Below are 22,251 nucleotides of genomic sequence, written 5' to 3' on the forward strand. Positions count from 1 at the left end.
GGACACCAACAAAACGAGTAAAGAAAGTGCATCAGCGTAGTTTACATAGCATTCGTAAAGCGTTTGTGCCTCTGAACAGAAACTGTGAAATAGCGCCCCCTGTGGTCACAAAACTCGACGGTCACAGAATCTGGTGTAACGCCGGTCTGCGTCAGAAGGACGGAAATGAAATTAATGGGGCGCACTTTATAAATATTAATATGCGTTTTAAAATTTAGATTTGGGGTAAAAAAAAATCAAGTCTTTGCAAGTAAACAGGTTCAAGTCCAATTCAAGTCCCAAGTTATTGGTGTAAAAGTCCAAGTCAAGTCTAAGTCTCTGAATATTTTTTCAAGTCAAGTCAAAAGTCTTAATATTAATGACTCGAGTCTGACTCGAGTCCAAGTCATGTGACTCGAGTCCCCACCTCTGGTGCACATCATCACCTTCTTCAACACAGAGCACAACACACTCATTCTCCATCACCAAGGGGATGAACCAGAACAGTCCAGGTTTGTTGTCGTTTGGGACAACATAAGTTTGTACTGGGCTGCTCAAGTACAAACTGGTTCACTGAACAGCCACGATTTGTTGTGATTCACCTCCACCAAACTCTCCATTGCTGTTGAGTTCTTTTTGGCATGGAGGTGGTCGTCAACCCCCCCAGTGCAAATACATTCAGCAGGTGATGGAGGAAGCTTGAGCTTATTTTGTCTGTTTTGTTGTCCATGTGTTTACAGTATATACAGCATGTGTTGCTGTAGTGTTCATGCAAAACCAAAAAAAAACCTTCCCCTTGTAATGGCATTTTACTTTATGGTGTAAATATACTGAATATGCAGAAATAACCTCAATATTTGTGAATATTCATGTATATGTGAGACCTCTGACAGACCTTCACAGCAGACTACACACTAAACACTCAAACACATGGTAGTAGTGTTTTCCATTTGTCACTTCAGTGTGTAGTAACATATATGAAAGGCTGATCATCTGATATTTGTGTGTAGAGTTTAGATGCAAAAATATGGTTTTGGCAAGAGTTGCAAGAGTTTTGGTTGAAGTGTGTGCTTTTTCCAAAAGTGTGAGATGCTTTGCCTGTTTTGTGTGTAGCATTGGCTGCTGTGTGTTAAGTTTCGACAAAAGAGCGATAGTTTTAGAAATTGTGTCTTAGCGTCTGCAAAAAACTGTAAAAGGCAAACATTACACTGCAACACCACACACTAACTCAGACAGTGCAACACCACACACTTTAACTCAGACAGTGTAACACCACACACTAATTCAGACAGTGTAACACCACACAAACATTTTTGTATGTCATTTTGAAAAGTGTTATTTGTACCTGATGCTGTAAGTGTTGAACATGAATATTAGAGAATAGCTGATGCATTTAGTAGTGCCTCATATTAATTTCAGACAACAAATATGAATCACAAGCTCGACTCGCCTTTTTAAGTCAAAGAAGCCAGTAAGTCTTTTTCTCCGTATTGTCCAATGACAAATAACAAAGGCAGAGACCAGGCAAGGAAAACGCAGAGCCAAAAAGTGTAACCAAAAACATTACTTCAAAGATTACAAAGCTACTGAGAGACATTCACATAGATAAACTCATAGCACCCCCCCCCCCACACACATACACACACACACACACACACACACACACACACACACACACACACACACACACACACACACACACACAATGCATGGCACCTGCTCCCAGACTGAGAGCAGTATTCATTTCTCTTGTACACAACTCTTTCTCTCCTCTCCACGTATTGGCAGGACGAGGCTGTGAAATGCTGCCCAGTAATTCTCCCCCTCCAACTGTTGTCTTCATCAAATCAGTTTTAACTCATGTCTGTTTATTTAGTGTCTAAGCCCTTTCAGCAGAGAAGGGGAGGAGAACAGATGAAAACCACACTCAATATATACATATGCAAATTACACACTCAATATATACATATGCAAATTACACACTAAATATATACATATGCAAATTATACACTCAATATATACATATACAAAAAACATACTTAATATATACATATACAAAATACACACTCAATATATACATGTACTGTATATATATACAGTATATATATGTATGTATGTATTTTGTATTTTAAAATGACATGACTATATAATGCATACTTCATACTTCCTACAGTATTCCACACCTCGTGATGTTTCTCTTCCAGGTCGCACGGCTCACGCCGACACTCGGCTTTCCTTGGCTGTAATGTAGCACCAGGTACAGTGTGATGTAACATCACCTGCAGATACATTGTTCACAGATTTACATTCATTTCTGTGCCTCACTTAACAGAACAGCCACACTTAACAGAACGTGTAGGACTCTAACAAAGACGAGCACAGGACACATTAAAATAGACACATTAAATAGACAAACCACATAAGCCCCGAGTGATGACGAGACGAGCCACAGGTGAGACTGACGAACACGCTCAGACACAACCACACCCACGAAGATCCACAGATGCAGACGACTAGACGTAGATGACAAACACACGCCCAAAGGGGAGGGGTCAGCGTGACAGCTCAAGGGTTAATTCTTCTGCACTATTGGATTCCAGACAACTGCTTTCCAGTTCCATAACTTCAATTCTTGAATTCTTGACTATTATTCTAAGCTAAACAACGTTCCACTTTTAAAAAAGGAAACTTCAGGGATCTTTGAAAGAGTCAAAGTTCCCCATATTGCAAAATCTCACCAGTGGCCAAAATTTTATCTGCAGCATCCAGGCACAGGAGTAACAGCCAGAGGAGTAATGACCAGAGGAGTAATGACCAGAGGAGTAATGGCCAGAGGAGTAATGACCATGTGGTAGCATATATAATGAGAATAATATGGGGCCCAGTACAGATCCTTGTGGGACACCATATTTTACCTTAGTACGCTCTGAGCATTCGTTATTTACTAGTACAAATTGGTAACGATCTGTCAGGTAAGACCTGAACCAGGAGAGTGCTTGACCTCTTATGTCAATGAGGAGTAATGACCAGAGGAGTAACGGCCAGGGGAGTAACGACCAGAGGAGTAACGACCAGAGGAGTAATGACCAGGGGAGTAATGGCCAGAGGAGTAATTACCAGAGGAGTAATGAACAGAGGAGTAACGACCAGAGGAGTAATGACCAGAGGAGTAATGAACAGAGGAGTAATGACCAGAGGAGTAATGACCAGGGGAGTAATAACCAGAGGAGTAATAACCAGAGGAGTAATGAACAGAGGAGTAATGACCAGGGGAGTAATGACCAGAGGAGTAATGACAAGAGGAGTAATGACCAGAGGACTAATGACCAGAGGAGTAATGACCAGATGAGTAATTACCAGAGGAGTAATGAACAGAGGAGTAACGACCAGAGGAGTAATGACCAGAGGAGTAATGACCAGAGGAGTAATGAACAGAGGAGTAATGACAAGAGGAGTAATGAACAGAGGAGTAATGACCAGGGGAGTAATAACCAGAGGAGTAATGACCAGAGGAGTAACAGCCAGGGGAGTAACGACCAGAGGAGTAATGACCAGAGGAGTAATGACAAGAGGAGTAATGACCAGAGGAGTAATGACCAGAGGAGTAATGACAAGAGGAGTAATGACCAGAGGAGTAACGACCAGAGGAGTAACGACCAGAGGAGTAATGAACAGAGGAGTAATGACAAGAGGAGTAATGACCAGAGGAGTAATGACCAGGGGAGTAATAACCAGAGGAGTAATGACAAGAGGAGTAATGAACAGAGGAGTAATAACCAGAGGAGTAATGACCAGGGGAGTAACGGCCAGTCTTAATCTTGCCACCTTCATGTTCTTCTCATGTTCTTCTCCAGGCAGTGGCAGCTCCTCCCCCGACTCCAGGAGGTCGGCTCTCGTTCCTTCTTTGGTGGCTCTACACCTTCTGCTCTTTTCACAGGAGTCAAATGAAATGAGGGACGAGTGGCAAATCACTACCTAACAACCCTTGACCTCCCCTGACCTTACTGCAGAGAGACTGTGGGGCTCAGTGTTGGCTGGTCTTAACTAGATGATTGAACCCATCACCCTGACCAGGACACTACTCATGTTTACTCTCATCCACACAGTGTTGCACTTCTCTCTTGGCACAGTACTGAAGACGTACTCACACCCACCATTCTGGAAATGGACTCTGAAGAGGACATATACTCTTTGACATATACTCACTCACTCCTCACACACACACACACACACACACACACACACACACACACACACACACACACACACACACACACTCATTACTTCCACACTTTATTTGTCCTTCATTTCTCTCTTTCTCTATTTGTCTCCTATAAATCATCTCATTAAGTGGACACTGACTGGCTGATAACACACACCAGACAGATAGACATGTTCACAAGATGCAGGACGCTTTTGCCAACAATACCACCACCGTCTTCATGCCAACCACCACATTAATTAGAGCATACACCCCCCAGCACTCATTCATTCACCCACCCACTCATCCACACACACACACACACACACACACACACACACACACACACACACACACACACACACACACACAATCCCTTGGCACCAGATTCTTCTCCCCCAGCCCTAATGTACTCCAGACGCTCAGACAGCCCACCCCATATACACATGCATACATAAATTTCTCATTAGCAATGCAAGGAACATTCAAGAGGAACTTCCTAGCACTTGATACAATTGACCCAGATCTTTAAGAGGGAGTGAACAAGAGAATGAGACAGAAAGAGAGAGAGAGGGAGCAAACAAAGGAAGAGGGCTAGAAAGGTTTGGAAGAGGCAAAGTGATAAAGAGAGAGAGAGGAAGAGTGAGAGGAGGAGGAGGGAGGGGACTTCATAAAGAGACTCAGCTGATGTCCTTGTGTAAAAGGCCACACGGATCCAGCATCTGCGTCTGCGCCTTTCAGAGGCACCAAGACAGCGGAGACGTATCTCCTCCCTCCTTCCCTTTCTCCTCCCTCCTTCTCCTTCTCCTCCCTTTCCTACTGTCTCTGTCCTTATCTCTTCCTAACCCCACACACAGGTTCAGCGTAGAAGAGTGAAATGGGGACACCATCTTTAAGAAAGAGGGATCAGATCCTTGAACATGGACCATAATCCCCACATTGAGTTGGCACTAGCTCTACAGGAAGGGGGAGGCTTGGATGTGTGTGTGTGTGTGTGTGCGTGTGTGTGTGTGTGTGTGTGTGTGTGTGTGTGTGTGTGTGTGTGTGTGTGTGTGTGTGTGTGCAGGTGTGTGGGTTTTGGTTCAGCCCTCTAGGGAGATAGAGGCTTATCATCTGACAAGCCCCAACATTAATAAACATGCATCCACAATTTTGCTCCCACTAAGTACTGAACTAAGGCCAGAACATGATGTCATTAATCAAATCTTAAATGTACAGAAACAACTGCTCAAAGTAGTTCTACTGTACGTCTCTGGATATGCTGAGATTAATTGCCTGTTGCCTAATCAATGAAAAAAATACAAGAGAAATTTTGAGAAATTGGCATATTCGAGCCAAATTTTCTGGTTTCATATCTCTTTATGTATTTACACTTGAAAAGAAAAGAAAATTTAATATTATAGATTTTATATTTGTACACAGGTTTGTTCTTTCTCTCTAGCTGCAGTAGACATGCAGTGTCCACAGTGTCCACAGTGTCCACAGACATGCAGTGTCCACAGTAGACTGGCTGCAGAGGTTTGAGTGCATTTCTGTCTGTGTGTTGTGATCCTTTCTGGTAAGCAGTGATATTGGTGGAGGATGAAGCTACACAGTGTGAGATGGTAGAATATCAGGATACACTCTGTTCTTGGCAAGAAAATGTGTGTGTGTGTGTGTGTGTGTGTGTGTGTGTGTGTGTGTGTGTGTGTGTGTGTGTGTGTGTGTGTGTGTGTGTGTGTGAGTGTGTGTGTGGTGTCTGTGTAGACAACATAAAAATCTGACAGTGAGGAGACATCTGTCAATTTTTTTCTGGTCAAAAAATGATCATTTCATTTGAAAAAAGAGTGTCTTCTGCTTTCTGATGCTAAGGTTTAGGTGCAGGTATAGTAGTATTATGCAAGTTAGCAAAAATATTACAAATTAGTAATACTGTGTGTGTGTGGGGGAGGGGGTTACATCCTTGTGTGTGTGTGTGTGTGTGTGGTGTTTGGTTTTCTGTAACACTGGGTCTGTGGGTCTCTGATAAAGCCAAAGACACACTGCCACCAACCATACATAACCACCCCCCCAACCCCACAATACACAAGGAGTAACCAACACACAATGAAAGAAAATGGCGGGTTTGTAAACAGAGACAAATCGAACTCTTTTGTTTCACAACTCTAATGCAGTTGCAGTGGCAGTGCTGACGAGTTCCACCTTCGGTGCAGCATAAGAGCCAATGTGGTGAGTGCACACGTCACTCTGCCAATGTGGTGAGTGTACGTGTCACTCTGCCAATGTGGTGAGTGTACGCATCACTCTGCCAATGTGGTGAGTACACGCGTCACTCTGCCAATGTGGTGAGTACACGTGTCACTCTGCCAATGTGGTGAGTGTACGTGTCACTCTGCCAAGGTGGTGAGTGTACGTGTCACTCTGCCAATGTGGTGAGTACACGTGTCACTCTGCCAATGTGGTGAGTATACGCGTCACTCTGCCAATGTGGTGAGTACACGCGTCACTCTGCCAATGTGGTGAGTGTACGCGTCACTCTGCCAATGTGGTGAGTGTACGCATCACTCTGCCAATGTGGTGAGTGTACGCGTCACTCTGCCAATGTGGTGAGTACACGCGTCACTCTGCCAATGTGGTGAGTGTACGCGTCACTCTGCCAATGTGGTGAGTGTACGTGTCACTCTGCCAATGTGGTGAGTCCTCGCGTCACTCTGCCAATGTGGTGAGTACACACGTCACTCTGCCAATGTGGTGAGTGCACACGTCACTCTGCCAATGTGGTGAGTACACGTGTCACTCTGTCAATGTGGTGAGTACACGCGTCACTCTGCAAATGTGGTGAGTACACAACACGCATCACTCTGCCAATGTGGTGAGTACACGTGTCACTCTGCCAATGTGGTGAGTACACGCGTCACTCTGCCAATGTGGTGAGTACACGCGTCACTCTGCCAATGTGGTGAGTGTACGCGTCACTCTGCCAATGTGGTGAGTGTACGCGTCACTCTGCCAATGTGGTGAGTGCACGCATCACTCTGCCAATGTGGTGAGTGTACGCGTCACTCTGCCAATGTGGTGAGTCCTCGCGTCACTCTGCCAATGTGGTGAGTGTACGTGTCACTCTGCCAATGTGGTGAGTGTATGCGTCACTCTGCCAGTGTGGTGAGTACACGCGTCACTCTGTCAATGTGGTGAGTACACGCGTCACTCTGCAAATGTGGTGAGTACACAACACGCATCACTCTGCCAATGTGGTGAGTACACGTGTCACTCTGCCAATGTGGTGAGTACACGCGTCACTCTGCCAATGTGGTGAGTACACGCGTCACTCTGCCAATGTGGTGAGTGTACGCGTCACTCTGCCAATGTGGTGAGTGTACGCGTCACTCTGCCAATGTGGTGAGTGCACGCATCACTCTGCCAATGTGGTGAGTGTACGCGTCACTCTGCCAATGTGGTGAGTCCTCGCGTCACTCTGCCAATGTGGTGAGTGTACGTGTCACTCTGCCAATGTGGTGAGTGTATGCGTCACTCTGCCAGTGTGGTGAGTACACGCGTCACTCTGCAAATGTGGTGAGTACACAACACGCATCACTCTGCCAATGTGGTGAGTACACGTGTCACTCTGCCAATGTGGTGAGTACACGCGTCACTCTGCCAATGTGGTGAGTACACGCGTCACTCTGCCAATGTGGTGAGTGTACGCATCACTCTGCCAATGTGGTGAGTGTACGCGTCACTCTGCCAATGTGGTGAGTGCACGCATCACTCTGCCAATGTGGTGAGTGTACGCGTCACTCTGCCAATGTGGTGAGTCCTCGCGTCACTCTGCCAATGTGGTGAGTGTACGTGTCACTCTGCCAATGTGGTGAGTGTATGCGTCACTCTGCCAGTGTGGTGAGTACACGCGTCACTCTGCCAATGTGGTGAGTGTACGCGTCACTCTGCCAATGTGGTGAGTACACACGTCACTCTGCCAATGTGGTGAGTGTACGCATCACTCTGCCAATGTGGTGAGTACATGCATCACTCTGCCAATGTGGTGAGTGTACGTGTCACTCTGCCAATGTGGTGAGTGTACGTGTCACTCTGCCAATGTGGTGAGTGTACGTGTCACTCTGCCAATGTGGTGAGTACACGCGTCACTCTGCCAATGTGGTGAGTGTACGCATCACTCTGCCAATGTGGTGAGTGTACGCATCACTCTGCCAATGTGGTGAGTGTACGCATCACTCTGCCAATGTGGTGAGTACATGCATCACTCTGCCAATGTGGTGAGTGTACGTGTCACTCTGCCAATGTGGTGAGTACACGTGTCACTCTGCCAATGTGGTGAGTGTACGTGTCACTCTGCCAATGTGGTGAGTGTACGTGTCACTCTGCCAATGTGGTGAGTACACGCGTCACTCTGCCAATGTGGTGAGTGTACGCATCACTCTGCCAATGTGGTGAGTGTACGCATCACTCTGCCAATGTGGTGAGTGTACGCGTCACTCTGCCAATGTGGTGAGTACACACATCACTCTGCCAATGTGGTGAGTGCACACGTCACTCTGCCAATGTGGTGAGTACACGTGTCACTCTGTCAATGTGGTGAGTACACGCGTCACTCTGCAAATGTGGTGAGTACACGCATCACTCTGCCAATGTGGTGAGTACACGTGTCACTCTGCCAATGTGGTGAGTACACGTCTCACTCTGCCAATGTGGTGAGTACACGTGTCACTCTGCCAATGTGGTGAGTACACGTGTCATTCTGCCAATGTGGTGAGTACACGCATCACTCTGCCAATGTGGTGAGTGTACGCATCACTCTGCCAATGTGGTGAGTACACGTGTCACTCTGCCAATGTGGTGATTACACGTGTCACTCTGCCAATGTGGTGAATGTACACGTCACTCTGCCAATGTGGTGAGTGTACGTGTCACTCTGCCAATGTGGTGAGTGTACGCATCACTCTGCCAATGTGGTGAGTGTACGCGTCACTCTGCCAATGTGGTGAGTACACACGTCACTCTGCCAATGTGGTGAGTGCACACGTCACTCTGCCAATGTGGTGAGTACACGTGTCACTCTGTCAATGTGGTGAGTACACGCGTCACTCTGCAAATGTGGTGAGTACACGCATCACTCTGCCAATGTGGTGAGTACACGTGTCACTCTGCCAATGTGGTGAGTACACGTCTCACTCTGCCAATGTGGTGAGTACACGTGTCACTCTGCCAATGTGGTGAGTACACGTGTCATTCTGCCAATGTGGTGAGTACACGCGTCACTCTGCCAATGTGGTGAGTGTACGCATCACTCTGCCAATGTGGTGAGTACACGTGTCACTCTGCCAATGTGGTGATTACACGTGTCACTCTGCCAATGTGGTGAATGTACACGTCACTCTGCCAATGTGGTGAGTGTACGTGTCACTCTGCCAATGTGGTGAGTGTACGTGTCACTCTGCCAATGTGGTGAGTGTACGCGTCACTCTGCCAATGTGGTGAGTGCACGCTTCACTCTGCCAATGTGGTGAGTGTACACGTCACTCTGCCAATGTGGTGAGTCCTCGCGTCACTCTGCCAATGTGGTGAGTGTACGTGTCACTCTGCCAATGTGGTGAGTGTATGCGTCACTCTGCCAATGTGGTGAGTACACGCGTCACTCTGCCAATGTGGTGAGTGTACGCGTCACTCTGCCAATGTGGTGAGTACACACGTCACTCTGCCAATGTGGTGAGTGTACGCATCACTCTGCCAATGTGGTGAGTACATGCATCACTCTGCCAATGTGGTGAGTGTACGCGTCACTCTGCCAATGTGGTGAGTACACGTGTCACTCTGCCAATGTGGTGAGTGTACGTGTCACTCTGCCAATGTGGTGAGTGTACGCGTCACTCTGCCAATGTGGTGAGTGTACGCGTCACTCTGCCAATGTGGTGAGTCCTCGCGTCACTCTGCCAATGTGGTGAGTGTACGCATCACTCTGCCAATGTGGTGAGTACATGCATCACTCTGCCAATGTGGTGAGTGTACGTGTCACTCTGCCAATGTGGTGAGTGTACATGTCACTCTGCCAATGTGGTGAGTGTACGCGTCACTCTGCCAATGTGGTGAGTGTACGCGTCACTCTGCCAATGTGGTGAGTCCTCGCGTCACTCTGCCAATGTGGTGAGTGTACGTGTCACTCTGCCAATGTGGTGAGTGTATGCGTCACTCTGCCAATGTGGTGAGTACACGCGTCACTCTGCCAATGTGGTGAGTGTACGCGTCACTCTGCCAATGTGGTGAGTACACACGTCACTCTGCCAATGTGGTGAGTGTACGCATCACTCTGCCAATGTGGTGAGTACATGCATCACTCTGCCAATGTGGTGAGTGTACGCGTCACTCTGCCAATGTGGTGAGCACACGTGTCACTCTGCCAATGTGGTGAGTGTACGTGTCACTCTGCCAATGTGGTGAGTGTACGTGTCACTCTGCCAATGTGGTGAGTACACGCGTCACTCTGCCAATGTGGTGAGTGTACGCGTCACTCTGCCAATGTGGTGAGTGTACGTGTCACTCTGCCAATGTGGTGAGTACACGTGTCACTCTGCCAATGTGGTGAGTGTACGTGCCACTCTGCCAATGTGGTGAGTGTACGCGTCACTCTGCCAATGTGGTGAGTACACGCGTCACTCTGCCAATGTGGTGAGTACACGCGTCACTCTGCCAATGTGGTGAGTGTACGCGTCACTCTGCCAATGTGGTGAGTACACGCGTCACTCTGCCAATGTGGTGAGTACACGTGTCACTCTGCCAATGTGGTGAGTGTACGCGTCACTCTGCCAATGTGGTGAGTGCACGCATCACTCTGCCAATGTGGTGAGTGTACGCGTCACTCTGCCAATGTGGTGAGTCCTCGCGTCACTCTGCCAATGTGGTGAGTGTACGTGTCACTCTGCCAATGTGGTGAGTGTATGCATCACTCTGCCAATGTGGTGAGTACATGCGTCACTCTGCCAATGTGGTGAGTGTACACGTCACTCTGCCAATGTGGTGAGTGTATGCGTCACTCTGTCAATGTGGTGAGTGTACGTGTCACTCTGCCAATGTGGTGAGTGTACGCGTCACTCTGCCAATGTGGTGAGTACACGCGTCACTCTGCCAATGTGGTGAGTGTACACGTCACTCTGCCAATGTGGTGAGTGTACACGTCACTCTGCCAATGTGGTGAGTGTATGCGTCACTCTGCCAATGTGGTGAGTGCACGCGTCACTCTGCAAATGTGGTGAGTGCACGCGTCACTCTGCCAATGTGGTGAGTGCACGCGTCACTCTGGTTCTGTTTGTTTCACTCTTTCTAGGCTTATTAAGCTCCTTGGCAGTCTGGAGCCCTGAGTGTCGCTCTGGCAGAAAAGAGGGCCAAAGTCTGCTACGTTCCTTTCAAGGTTCATTTAACAGACAAGTCAAGCTTTCTTCCACCCGCAAATCATTAAAACCCATGCAGAGAGTTTTGTGGCTTTAATGTAATTACAAAGACAGTCTGTTTTTTTTGTTTCTCGCTTGAGAATAAATGTGCGGACTGTTTTTGTTTACTTGTTTAGACAGACAGCGTAAAATCCTTAGACTTAGGAAACCATAGGCTTTGAGAAGATGATGAAGATTCATCAGTTTCATGCGTCAGTGGGAGACAAGGAAGTCGTTGCTGTGTGTGTGAGGGAAAATGGCAACAATGGGAAAATATGCTGTCATAGCAAAAGTCCCATGGGTGTCACTGCACCATGCTTAACACAAGACGTCTGGTTTTGTACACAGACACACACATATGTCAAACACACACACAAACACACACACATACACACACACAAAAGCAGGCTCACAAACACACACACATACACACACAAACACACACACACACACACACACACACACACACACACACACACACACACACACAAAAGCGGGCTCACAAACACACACACACACACACACACACACATACACACACACAAAAGCAGGCTCACAAACAGTCTACATCTTTGGTGTGAAAGGTTAAGAACATTACACATTCTGAGTTTACTTTCATTTTTTTTCTTTCTTTAATCCCTTATCCTTCTTAAGGCCCATGGGGGGGGCACTGACTTAACAGCCCACAACAACCTTCACACCTCCCTAACATCTGCCTGTCTCCTCACCTATTACTGCAGAGTTATCAAGTGTCAGTACATTTGTAACATAGACCAACATCCACCATGTGTCACAAACAGCTTTAACCACGGATGAGAAAGCAAACCAAGTCGCTGCTCAACTTACAGGCTGTGACATTTGGCAATAACAGCTGTCTGACCGGGGAATAAAGAGGCATTATGTGGACACTTGGACAGTAATGGTGGAGTTGATGATGCTTGAGGTGGTAATGATGATGCTGAGTTTTGCGCACCATAGGATTAGCGGACTGAACGTGTGGGTGTCGAGGCTGTGGAGTTTAACACCGACTCCCAGAGGTGCAATTAGACAACATTCAGAAACAACAGTGCTTGTTTACACGGGCTCAACCCCAGACCTGCAGACGAGCAAATTAATAACCCTGACTCAACAGAGAGGCCAACAGGCTGTAATGCATGAAAATATTTTTTTATATTATTTTTCATACTGGACATTAAAGGCATGAAAAGTGCAAACATGTAAGACAATGTAACTGAGGCTAATGTTGGATCAATGTGACAGCACAGCTAAGACATCCAAGATAGTTTTATTATTTACCACTAGAGGGCGACATGCATTTGAGATTCCGGTCAACCAGCGATCCCATGCTGGGATTTCTACATTTGCGATTGTTGCTTCAGCATGAATGTTTAATGAACCTCCACTGACGCGCGTTTTAATAAAATATTAATTAAACCACACAAACAGAATGACACAGACTTATATTTCTTTTATATTTCAATTATAAAGTTTGACGCATAATATAATAAATCATAATATCTACTATAAACAGGGGTGTAGCAGCAAATTCTGGGCCCTGTACGCTCTCAATGTCAGTGGGCCCCTATAAATGCCAGTAAATAAGGCACATGAGCAAAATGGGCCCCTCTCCCTACTCGGGCCCTGGGTAGTCAGGTCCATTTTTCCCCCCACTACCACGCCTGTGACTATAAAGCAAAACAGAAGTCATTTATTGCCTGCGAAAATGTCTTTAAATTCAGTGCATTTATCAGTATAAAACACTTTGCATCTTTAATCTATTCTGTCACCACACCGAATTAAAAAATGATATGTTGCATATTTAATCATGTAGGAAGTATCAAATTATTTTAGATATTGCCTATTTTAAACCTTTTCCTATTTTTCTCTACAGATATTGGAATCAAGGCACTGAAGGCGATCAACAGCTGTTGTTTGTCAGCTTGTTTTCCCACACGCTGGGTTTGTGTCCTCTCCCTGTGTGTGTGCCTTTGTGTTTCTCTGCTACCCTTGACCTGACTGACTGAAGTATCGCCATGTTGTGGACTCTTCTGTTGGCGCTTGTCCTGTTGCTGGTACTGCAGGCTCAGTTATGTATCTGCCTGCAGGAGCTCAGATCCTCCAAAGCTTCCCCGAGCTCTGCGACCCCACCTCAGACCCCAGGCGCTGCCGTCTCTCGACGTCTGCCAGGAGCCATCATCATTGGGGTGCGTAAGGGTGGCACCAGGGCTCTCCTGGAGATGCTCAACCTCCACCCGGATGTGGAGGTGGCCAAGGCCGAGATCCATTACTTCAACCTGGATGAAAACTTCCGCAAGGGCCTGGACTGGTACCGTGCCCAGATGCCACTAACCCTCCCTGGGCAGGTGACTGTCGAGAAGACCCCCGGTTACTTCACGGCACCACTGGCACCCGCCAGGATGTGGTTGACAAACCCTGCAGTGAAGCTCCTTCTGATTGTGCGTGACCCCGCCCACAGACTCGTGTCAGACTACACACAAGTCCTACACAACCGCATACAGCAGAAGAAGCCGTACCAGCCGCTAGATGAACTGCTCCTGCACAGAGGACACGTCAACCCCAGCTACAAGGCTCTCCAGAGGAGCCTCTACCACCACCACCTGGCCCGCTGGCTGGAGCTTTTCCCCAGGGAGCAGATCCATGTTGTGGATGGAGAGGCACTAATCCAGGACCCATTCCCTGAGCTCCAGAAAGCCGAGAAGTTCCTGGAGCTCGCGCCACAGATAACACGAGAAAACTTCTACTTTAACACCACTAAAGGGTTTTACTGCCTGCTGACAGCAGGACATGACAAGTGTCTTGATGAATCAAAGGGGAGACCGCACGCACCCCTCAGTAACAAGGCCTTCCATACGCTTTGTAAATACCTCAGGGGGCCCAATCAGATCTTCTTCAACATGATTGGTCAGACCTTTGACTGGTGCTAATGAAGGGTGATCTGCACTGCAGAAGCTCTTGAAGACAACACTGCTCACTAGCTACTGTTCGACTGAGGTAACATCTACACGCTAGTATGCTTTTCAACACTTTTAAAAATCATGAACTGAACTGAAAAAGTCTAAGAGTCCAAGAGTAATGTGAACTATGTGTCGCTCTGGACAAGGGCTCCCACTGGTGTTCATTGTGTGTAACTGCAACAGACTGATCCGTAAACTCAGATGCAATGTTAGGTACATGCTGTTGACTGCAAGTTTGAAATGTAAATAGAAGTAGCAATAGATCAACGAATGTAAAGGCCAAATGGTGGCAATAAAGTTCAACTTTGCTTTGTGTGTATTATATGTACTTCCTGCAGGTCTTTAAAAAAGAATGTGAATCATAGTAATTAAAGTTTAATTGTTGTTTTTCATTTTTCCTGTTCATAACACTAATAATTTATACTTGAATATTTCTTTGGATCATTTTAAATAGAAACCTCTATTTTTTTAATTGTCTGCTATGATATTTTATGATGACTGTATGCTTTATCAATTTTTTAAACCAATAAACATCTGTACACAAACATCCAACAACATATTAAGAACCAGAAAAGTGACATTGTTCAGTAGACCTGTGGAGAGAATCAAAAATCACTTACTTACTTCACTTAACTTACTTAAAGCACTTAACTTACTTAACTTACTATGTGATTTACTATGACAACTACTAGTGGAATAACACATTGATTTTGTAATTAAATACTTTTTATTAACCTGCAACTCTTCTATACAAATAAGTCAGGCCTTATAGGCTAATTTAAGTCTCTCTCTCTCTTTCTCTCTCTCTCTCTCTCTATCTCTCTCGTCTCCTGTTGGTGACCCCAGATTTTTTTTCTTTTTTTCAGAAAAACCCAAACTTTCTGTTTGGGTCTTCAGATTTCGTCATGGCTGATTGCACAGGGGTGATTAAGCAGGGGTCTATTTTAGTTAACTGTTTATTGTAAATTATAGCTAACAATTAGCATAGCTACTTCGGTAATGTGATCGTCCCTTGGGATATAGCCAACATATGTTATATAACTAGATTAAGCAACGAACAGGACATTTAATTTGTTTACCAAATGTGTCCATGTTTATTCATCTATTTAATTTTATATGAATGTTAGGTTAAATGAAACAAAATTTAAACCCATTCCCATGTTCACTTTGAAAAGAGGTGTTATTTACGTCATCAGTAACATGACGTAAATAACATCAGTTTTTTTTCCTTGTGTCAGATAGACAGCACTCTATCACCCACCACTTACACAAAATACAGTCATGGCCAAAAGTGTTGGCACCCCTGAGTTTTTTCCAGATAATGAAGTATTTCTCGCAGAAAACTATTGCAATTACACATGTTTTATTATACACATGTTTATTTCCTTTGTGTTTATTGGAACAACACAAAAAACAGAGGTAAAAAGGACAAATTTGACACAATTTCAAACAAAACTCCAAAAATGGGCCAGAAAAATTGAGGGTAAATAAATTTTTATTTTGTTTGAATGTTTGAAGCATGTGATGCTCTTTCAAACTCACCTGTGATAAGTAACAGGTGTGGGCAATTTAAAAATCACACCTGAAACCAGATAAAAAGGAGAGAAGTTGACTCGATCTTTGCATTGTGTGTCTGTGTGTGCCACACTAAGCATGTAGAACATGAAAGAGGAGAAGAAAACTGTCTGAGGACTTGAGAACCAAAATTGTGGAGCAATATCAATAATCTGAAGGTTACATGTCCATCTCCAGAGATCTTGATGTTCCTTTGTCCATGGTGTGCAACATAATCAAGAAGTTTACAACTCATGGCAATCTCCCTGGACATGGACGAAGGAGAAAAATTGATAAAAGGTTGCAACGCAGGATAGTCTGGATGTTGGATAAGCAACTCCAATCAAGTTCCAAAAAAATTCAAGCTGTCCTGCAGGCGCAGGGTGCATCAGTGCAAACTATCCGTCGACATTTGAATGAAATGAAGTGCAATTTGCCAGAATGTATGTAAGTAAGCCAAAATCCTTCTGGGAAAACATCTTGTGGACAGATTAAGCTTTTTGGTAAAGCACATCATTTTACTGTTTACCAAAAACAGAATGAGGCCTACACAGAAAAGAACAGGGTACCTACAGTCAAATATGGTGGAGGTTCAAAAATGTTTTGGGGTTGTTTTGCTGCCTCTGGAACTGGTTGCCTTGACTGTGTGCACGGCATCATGAATTCTGAAGATTACCAAAGAATTTTGGGTCACAACGTAGGGCCCAGTGTCAGAAAGCTGGGTTTTCCAGCAGGACAATGACCCCAAACATACTTCAAAAAGCACCAGAAATGGATGGAAACAAAGTGCTGGAGAGTTCTAAAGTGGCCAGCAATAAATCCGGATCTAAATCACATTGAACACCTGTGGAGAGATCTTAAAACTGCTGTTAGGAGAAGACACCCTTCAAATATGAGACTATGGTCTAAAATTCCAGTTGAGAGGTGTAAGAAGCCTCCCTGAATGTATTTTTCCTTTTTACCCCCTTACACCTGTTTGAAGTAAGCATGGTTTCATTATTAAAATAAATGCAAGAGCAATGGTCTCTGCCTCATTCCTCGCCATAACTAAACTTTATTAGTGTCCATATGCAGAAGATTCATTGTTTAAACTCTTTATAGTATAATCTGCTTTAGATACCATTAAACATCTAACATTATATTAAACATAGTGTTACCATCATGGTAATCAATTACTGGGTAACCCACTAGACACCTCCACTGAAAGTGTTGAGATGAAACACTCATAATGCTTACATTGGAACAGTATAACCCTTGTTATCGACGGTAGTTACAATTTACAGATATCCTCTACACGTGCAGGCGACTGCCCACAGCCGTGAGACTCCGTGTGGCGCCAACGAATCAGACGTGCGACAAAAAATAAATTTGTTTCAAAAGAGTCAAGTGAGGTGTTGTAATGTACGATTGTAGCTGTCTGGGTGACAGTACAAACTATGTACAAATGGAGACTATATAGAGTAAACACAGAAAACACCAGTCATAATCTCTTTCAACGGCAAACCCTTGAAAATCTGATATACTAATTTAATTGGCGTTGAGCAATTGAGGTTCTGGAAACTTTCTCTCGTTTGCCCCCATGTCCTCGTGTTTTAATGCTAATGTGAGTTCAGCTGACTGCACACGAGACAAGCGTGCCTTGGGCGAGGAAGGAAACAACATTAGACAGAATGTAAATATTTTCTGATATCCCTTAAGATAAACCTGTTAAGATCTCTCCATTAGTTTATCATGAGCGAACACAAGTGATTTGATGGGTTGTGTTATTGTATCTACCTAAATTAATTGAAAGAGGTTTTCAGTATGGAAATCGTTTTTACTTTTAGTGAACACTTACATTACGGATATCTGAAATTAATTTACGTCTCGACACCATGATAGTTTAATTAGCTAATCTGTAGATTTAGGATAGGAATAATGACATCAAATTTGCATTTGATTTGTACTGTAGCAAGCCGTTGAAGTGTTATCTATTTTTTTAGATAAATAATTCAATTTTAATTATTTTAGTTCTATTATAACTATATTATGACTATTATAACTATAATACATTTATGATGTCTCAATTTTACTTTTTACTAGTACAAATTGAATTTTTGTTATGAAAAAGATTTTCCTTACATGCGTTTTCATGTCTAGGTACAAAATAACAGACTACGTTTTTTTTTCTGAACATATTACTTCCACATCATTGATAGTTTTCAGCACAAACGTATGAAATACATGCTTTATTTGCTCTGGCTCAGCACACCAGATGTCCACAGAACACAATAATTGATATTGAATTTTTTTTTCAGCTTCCAGCATGGCAATAAATTGATATTCACCTCTCCCTGCATAATTAGAAATCTGCAGAAATCAAATCAAATAAAATGTTTTACTGTCACATCGTACTTACAGGAGTAGGTTTGAGTGGGCGGGGCCTCTCGTGGCTCTTTTAGGACTTCCTCAGAGTGCGTGGTGTTCAGCTGCCGGGGGGGTTTGAACTTTCACATCAAGCGTTTGACATGACCAATAAACAGATTAATTCCTCAATTTTGTTTGCATGTAACTTTTTTTCCATATGCATAAAGGGATTTTTAACTCATCCCTATTCAGAGAAAGGCTGGATGAACAATTTGTCTATTTGACATCCATCTATATCTTCCCAGACCTGCCATCCAGTGAATATTTAAAGCATACAATTTATAAATATACTTCATACAAGTTATACATTTCCAGGTTCTAATATACTTTATACTTTTTTTCTTAAGTTTACATTCAAATGCTTCTAACCAAATTAAGGCTTAATTTGAGCGCATTTCATTTACGTTAATAATGCCACCAGCACCCCGTGACACCATTTCTGCATACAATAATGGAATTTTAGATAAGTCTGCATTTTTAATAAACCAGTGCCGTTTTGCAAACTAGGTTTTTTTTTTATAATCTTGCAGGAGTATATCATTTGATTGTATTAGAATATCATAATTTTGCAGAAAAGGCTCTTTTGACCAATGATTAGGCTAGAATATTTGGGTAATATTTTATATTTGAAATGTATGAATTATGTGGAGAAAAGACACTCAAAAGGATTGGAACTATGGCTTTCAGACCAGACATTCATATTTTGACAAGCGCTAACATGGCTACACGGTGCCCTTCAGTCATAACTTTACTGAGTTACTATATTACACATCCACACAAGGATGTCATTGCAATCAGTATAGACACTGCTGAACTGAGCACATGAATACTAGTGAGAAAGACACAGTCAGAAACCAAACATGGAGAATGTTTTGTAAAAAAATGTGTGTTTTTTTTTTTTAATTGATTCCATTTTTCAGTATAAAACACTTCCATAACTCTGGCCAATCAAGCAAACAAATTCACTTTCACAACAGGACAAAAATCACAATTCCTGCATGTCTCTAAAATAGCTTTAAAGGGGGTAGGGAACGCTTTTTAAACTAATTTTGGTAGATAACATTAACACAACCTAACAAATCACTTGTGTTAGCTAGTACAACATTAACATTAATTTAAAATAAAAAAGGAAAAAGAAAAACGGATAAACAAATGAACGCGAGCGATGTGGTGGTCACAGTCCAAACGTGAGTCTGAGTCCAAGTTACCACAACAACAATAATTACGCAGTCTTCTGTTGGCCCTTCTTGCCAATCAGTGACTTGTGGATGTGGGGGATAACACCTGTGGAAAAAGAACACATTTACACCATCACACGAGACCCATGGGAAAACGACCAACTCCTACATCTCAGTTAAGACGAGGGACATCACGAGTTCTAAAATCCAAGACCGACAAACTATGTATGCAGTTTTCAACCAGACTTTCCAAGTACTTAAATGGCGCCAACTCACCTCCACCAGCGATGGTAGCCTTGATGAGGGAATCCAGCTCCTCGTCTCCGCGGATGGCCAGCTGTAGATGGCGCGGGGTAATACGCTTCACCTTCAGATCTTTGGAGGCGTTTCCTGCCAACTCCAGCACCTAAAGTAGGGCATCCACTGTTAGAGTGAAGTACGGAGCGCCTTCAACTGCTCGAGAGGCAAAAGGACAGTCCACAAAAAACATTTACATTCCAATGAGAACAGCGCTTACCTCGGCTGTGAGATATTCGAGAATGGCTGCACTGTACACAGCCGCTGTAGCCCCTACACGTCCATGGCTAGTGGTGCGGGTCTTCAAGTGTCTGTGGATACGACCCACAGGGAACTAGAAGCGGTTGGAAAGAAACAACTTAATTAGCTACTGCTGTGCAAGAGCACTACACCCGACCAATGACCATTTCAAACCCCCAAATTAGTTGTAGTGGTTATGGTGAATTCACTAATGTTGTAAAAGATTTTTCTGGCAGTTATAAATGATGAAATGTTGAGGCTTACCTGAAGTCCAGCCCTTTGTGAGCGAGACACGGCTTTCGCCTTGGCTTTCCCACTGTCTTTTCCTGCCTTTCCACCGGCCTAGTATACAGAAGGAAATTTCTCAAGTCAAATCCACATCCAGTTTTATAACCAGAGTGACGAATGATCAACTTCAAGAATATACTTGGACAAATCACAAATGTGCGGGGTTAGTATAAAGTGTAAATAGCTAGGGTTAGGTTTGATAAGGTCAGATCCATTCCCATGGTCTCGGCTGGGTTGATTGGTCATTTTTCTCGCATTACCAACCGGTTCGTTATCGTAAACGTCCCAACGTGTCAGCGAGACACTGCATCTCCTGCCATGTTTAAATCTCCTGCCATGTTTTTATGGGAGGCGAGGCAGCTCCAGCTCGCCCCGATATAACGTGTCCCGGTTCCTCACACGCCACCGTTTCCCGCCGAGTTTCCTCCAGCTAGCTAACCTGCTGTATTGTGTTTGACCAGGAGCTAAGCTAACTTAGCTAACCGTCAACACTGTACATCGCTACAGCAATGAGCCTTTTCGGACCGTTAGGTGCACGTTGGCTCCTCGCATCATTGATCAATATATGTAGAATTATATGTAGAATTATATTAAAACCAGATCAGATAAACTCTCCGCTCCCAGTGTGAATTAACCGACCCGCTAATGGTCTCGTCCGCTAGCATTAGCCGCTACGCTACATCCGACCCCGCTCTGCGCCTCCGGGCCAAAGCGAAGAGCGAGTCCGCCCCGGCGGGACGATGTGCTGCGTGAAACGGGGCAAACAGCAACAGCCGCTCGGTGTGAGACCCACACGGTCCGTGAGGAGGACGGACGCGCTGCCCGGCGGACCCCGCCAACACCGGCTCGACTCCGGTTAGCTGCGGTGCTAATGAGACCCGATACACTCGCGCTATGGAGAAGCTAACTGGCTAGTTCCGCTGGTTTAGGTAGCTAGATCTCGCCAGATGAAAATCAACACGAATTCGCAGATCACACATTATTACACAACGACCACCGACATTTTTATATTAATGTTGCAAAAGTTGTAAACGTCTAAAGTCACCGAAAACTCCCGCCGTTTCCGTAGCTGCTAGCGCGCGCGCACAGCGGTGCATGTAGCTGTGACGTGACTAGCAAGCTAGCAGGGTTAGCTAACCGACTCATTCAAACATTTAATAACAGAAAACGTCCTCAAACAAGTAGAACCTTCGATGAAGTACAAGAAAAATATATAAATGCAAAATACAAACAGGAGAAAACATACCATCTCAAGGGTTGGTCGTTTTATGTGTGAAACGGGAGGTCTAGCTAAATGAATTTCGCCTCAAACACAGAGGAACAATAAACCCTCTTCAGGAGAGAACACTCCAGCCAAACCGAGCGGGGGCTTTAACCAATCACAATCCATGTTGTTGGTTCGAATTTTTTGAGGACCAATTACATTGTAGCTTGGAAGCGCTCCTTTACCATCCCCCACCATTGAATGGCATTTGCGCAAAAAACAGCACGTAGGCGGGTCTACAAAATGTACCAAAAACAACTTACTTTGGCGTGTAATAAACTACATCTTATTCAATGTCTTGCCACGATCCCGGAATCTATATTATGTTTTGCAGGAAAGTGTGTGTTATAACTAAAGTTATTTCTCCCATAGTGGACCGATAAAACTATCAATGCGTTTGTGAAGTTTCTCAGTCCTGTCAGGTTGAAGAATTGACGTTTGTTTGAGTAGC

General features: G+C 44.4%; 2 protein-coding genes across 2 annotated transcripts in view; one reads left to right on the forward strand and one right to left on the reverse strand.

Moving 5' to 3' along the window:
• Positions 1-15,653, forward strand: part of hs3st1l2 (heparan sulfate (glucosamine) 3-O-sulfotransferase 1-like 2) — a 29,371-nt gene extending 13,718 nt beyond the window's left edge. Inside the window, exon 2 of the mRNA XM_076989942.1 lies at positions 13,490-15,653. Within this exon, the coding sequence (XP_076846057.1) occupies positions 13,632-14,543 (912 nt within the window). The 5' untranslated portion in view covers positions 13,490-13,631 and the 3' untranslated portion in view covers positions 14,544-15,653. The remainder of the gene's footprint in view (positions 1-13,489) is intronic.
• A 3,752-nt stretch (positions 15,654-19,405) lies between these two features.
• Positions 19,406-21,951, reverse strand: h2az2a (H2A.Z variant histone 2a). The gene is made up of 5 exons (XM_076989943.1): positions 21,783-21,951; positions 20,513-20,590; positions 20,229-20,342; positions 19,988-20,117; positions 19,406-19,817 (listed from the first exon to the last, which is right to left on the reverse strand). Exons 1-5 carry the CDS (start codon positions 21,783-21,785, stop codon positions 19,756-19,758), a joined length of 387 nt encoding a protein of 128 aa, XP_076846058.1. The 5' UTR covers positions 21,786-21,951; the 3' UTR covers positions 19,406-19,755.
• Between the last annotated feature and the right edge of the window lie 300 nt (positions 21,952-22,251).

The sequence above is a fragment of the Brachyhypopomus gauderio genome, unplaced genomic scaffold (genome assembly GCF_052324685.1).
Source record: "Brachyhypopomus gauderio isolate BG-103 unplaced genomic scaffold, BGAUD_0.2 sc71, whole genome shotgun sequence".
Taxonomy (NCBI): domain Eukaryota; kingdom Metazoa; phylum Chordata; class Actinopteri; order Gymnotiformes; family Hypopomidae; genus Brachyhypopomus; species Brachyhypopomus gauderio.

What these genes read in the sequence shown, in the direction of transcription:
- h2az2a (XM_076989943.1), bottom strand. An exon ending in TCGAATATCTCACAGCCGAG is followed by an intron (nt 20,118 to 20,228) that starts GTAAGCGCTGTT and finishes GCCCTACTTTAG; the next exon opens with GTGCTGGAGTTGGCAGGAAA. An exon ending in GGCTACCATCGCTGGTGGAG is followed by an intron (nt 19,818 to 19,987) that starts GTGAGTTGGCGC and finishes CTTTTTCCACAG; the next exon opens with GTGTTATCCCCCACATCCAC.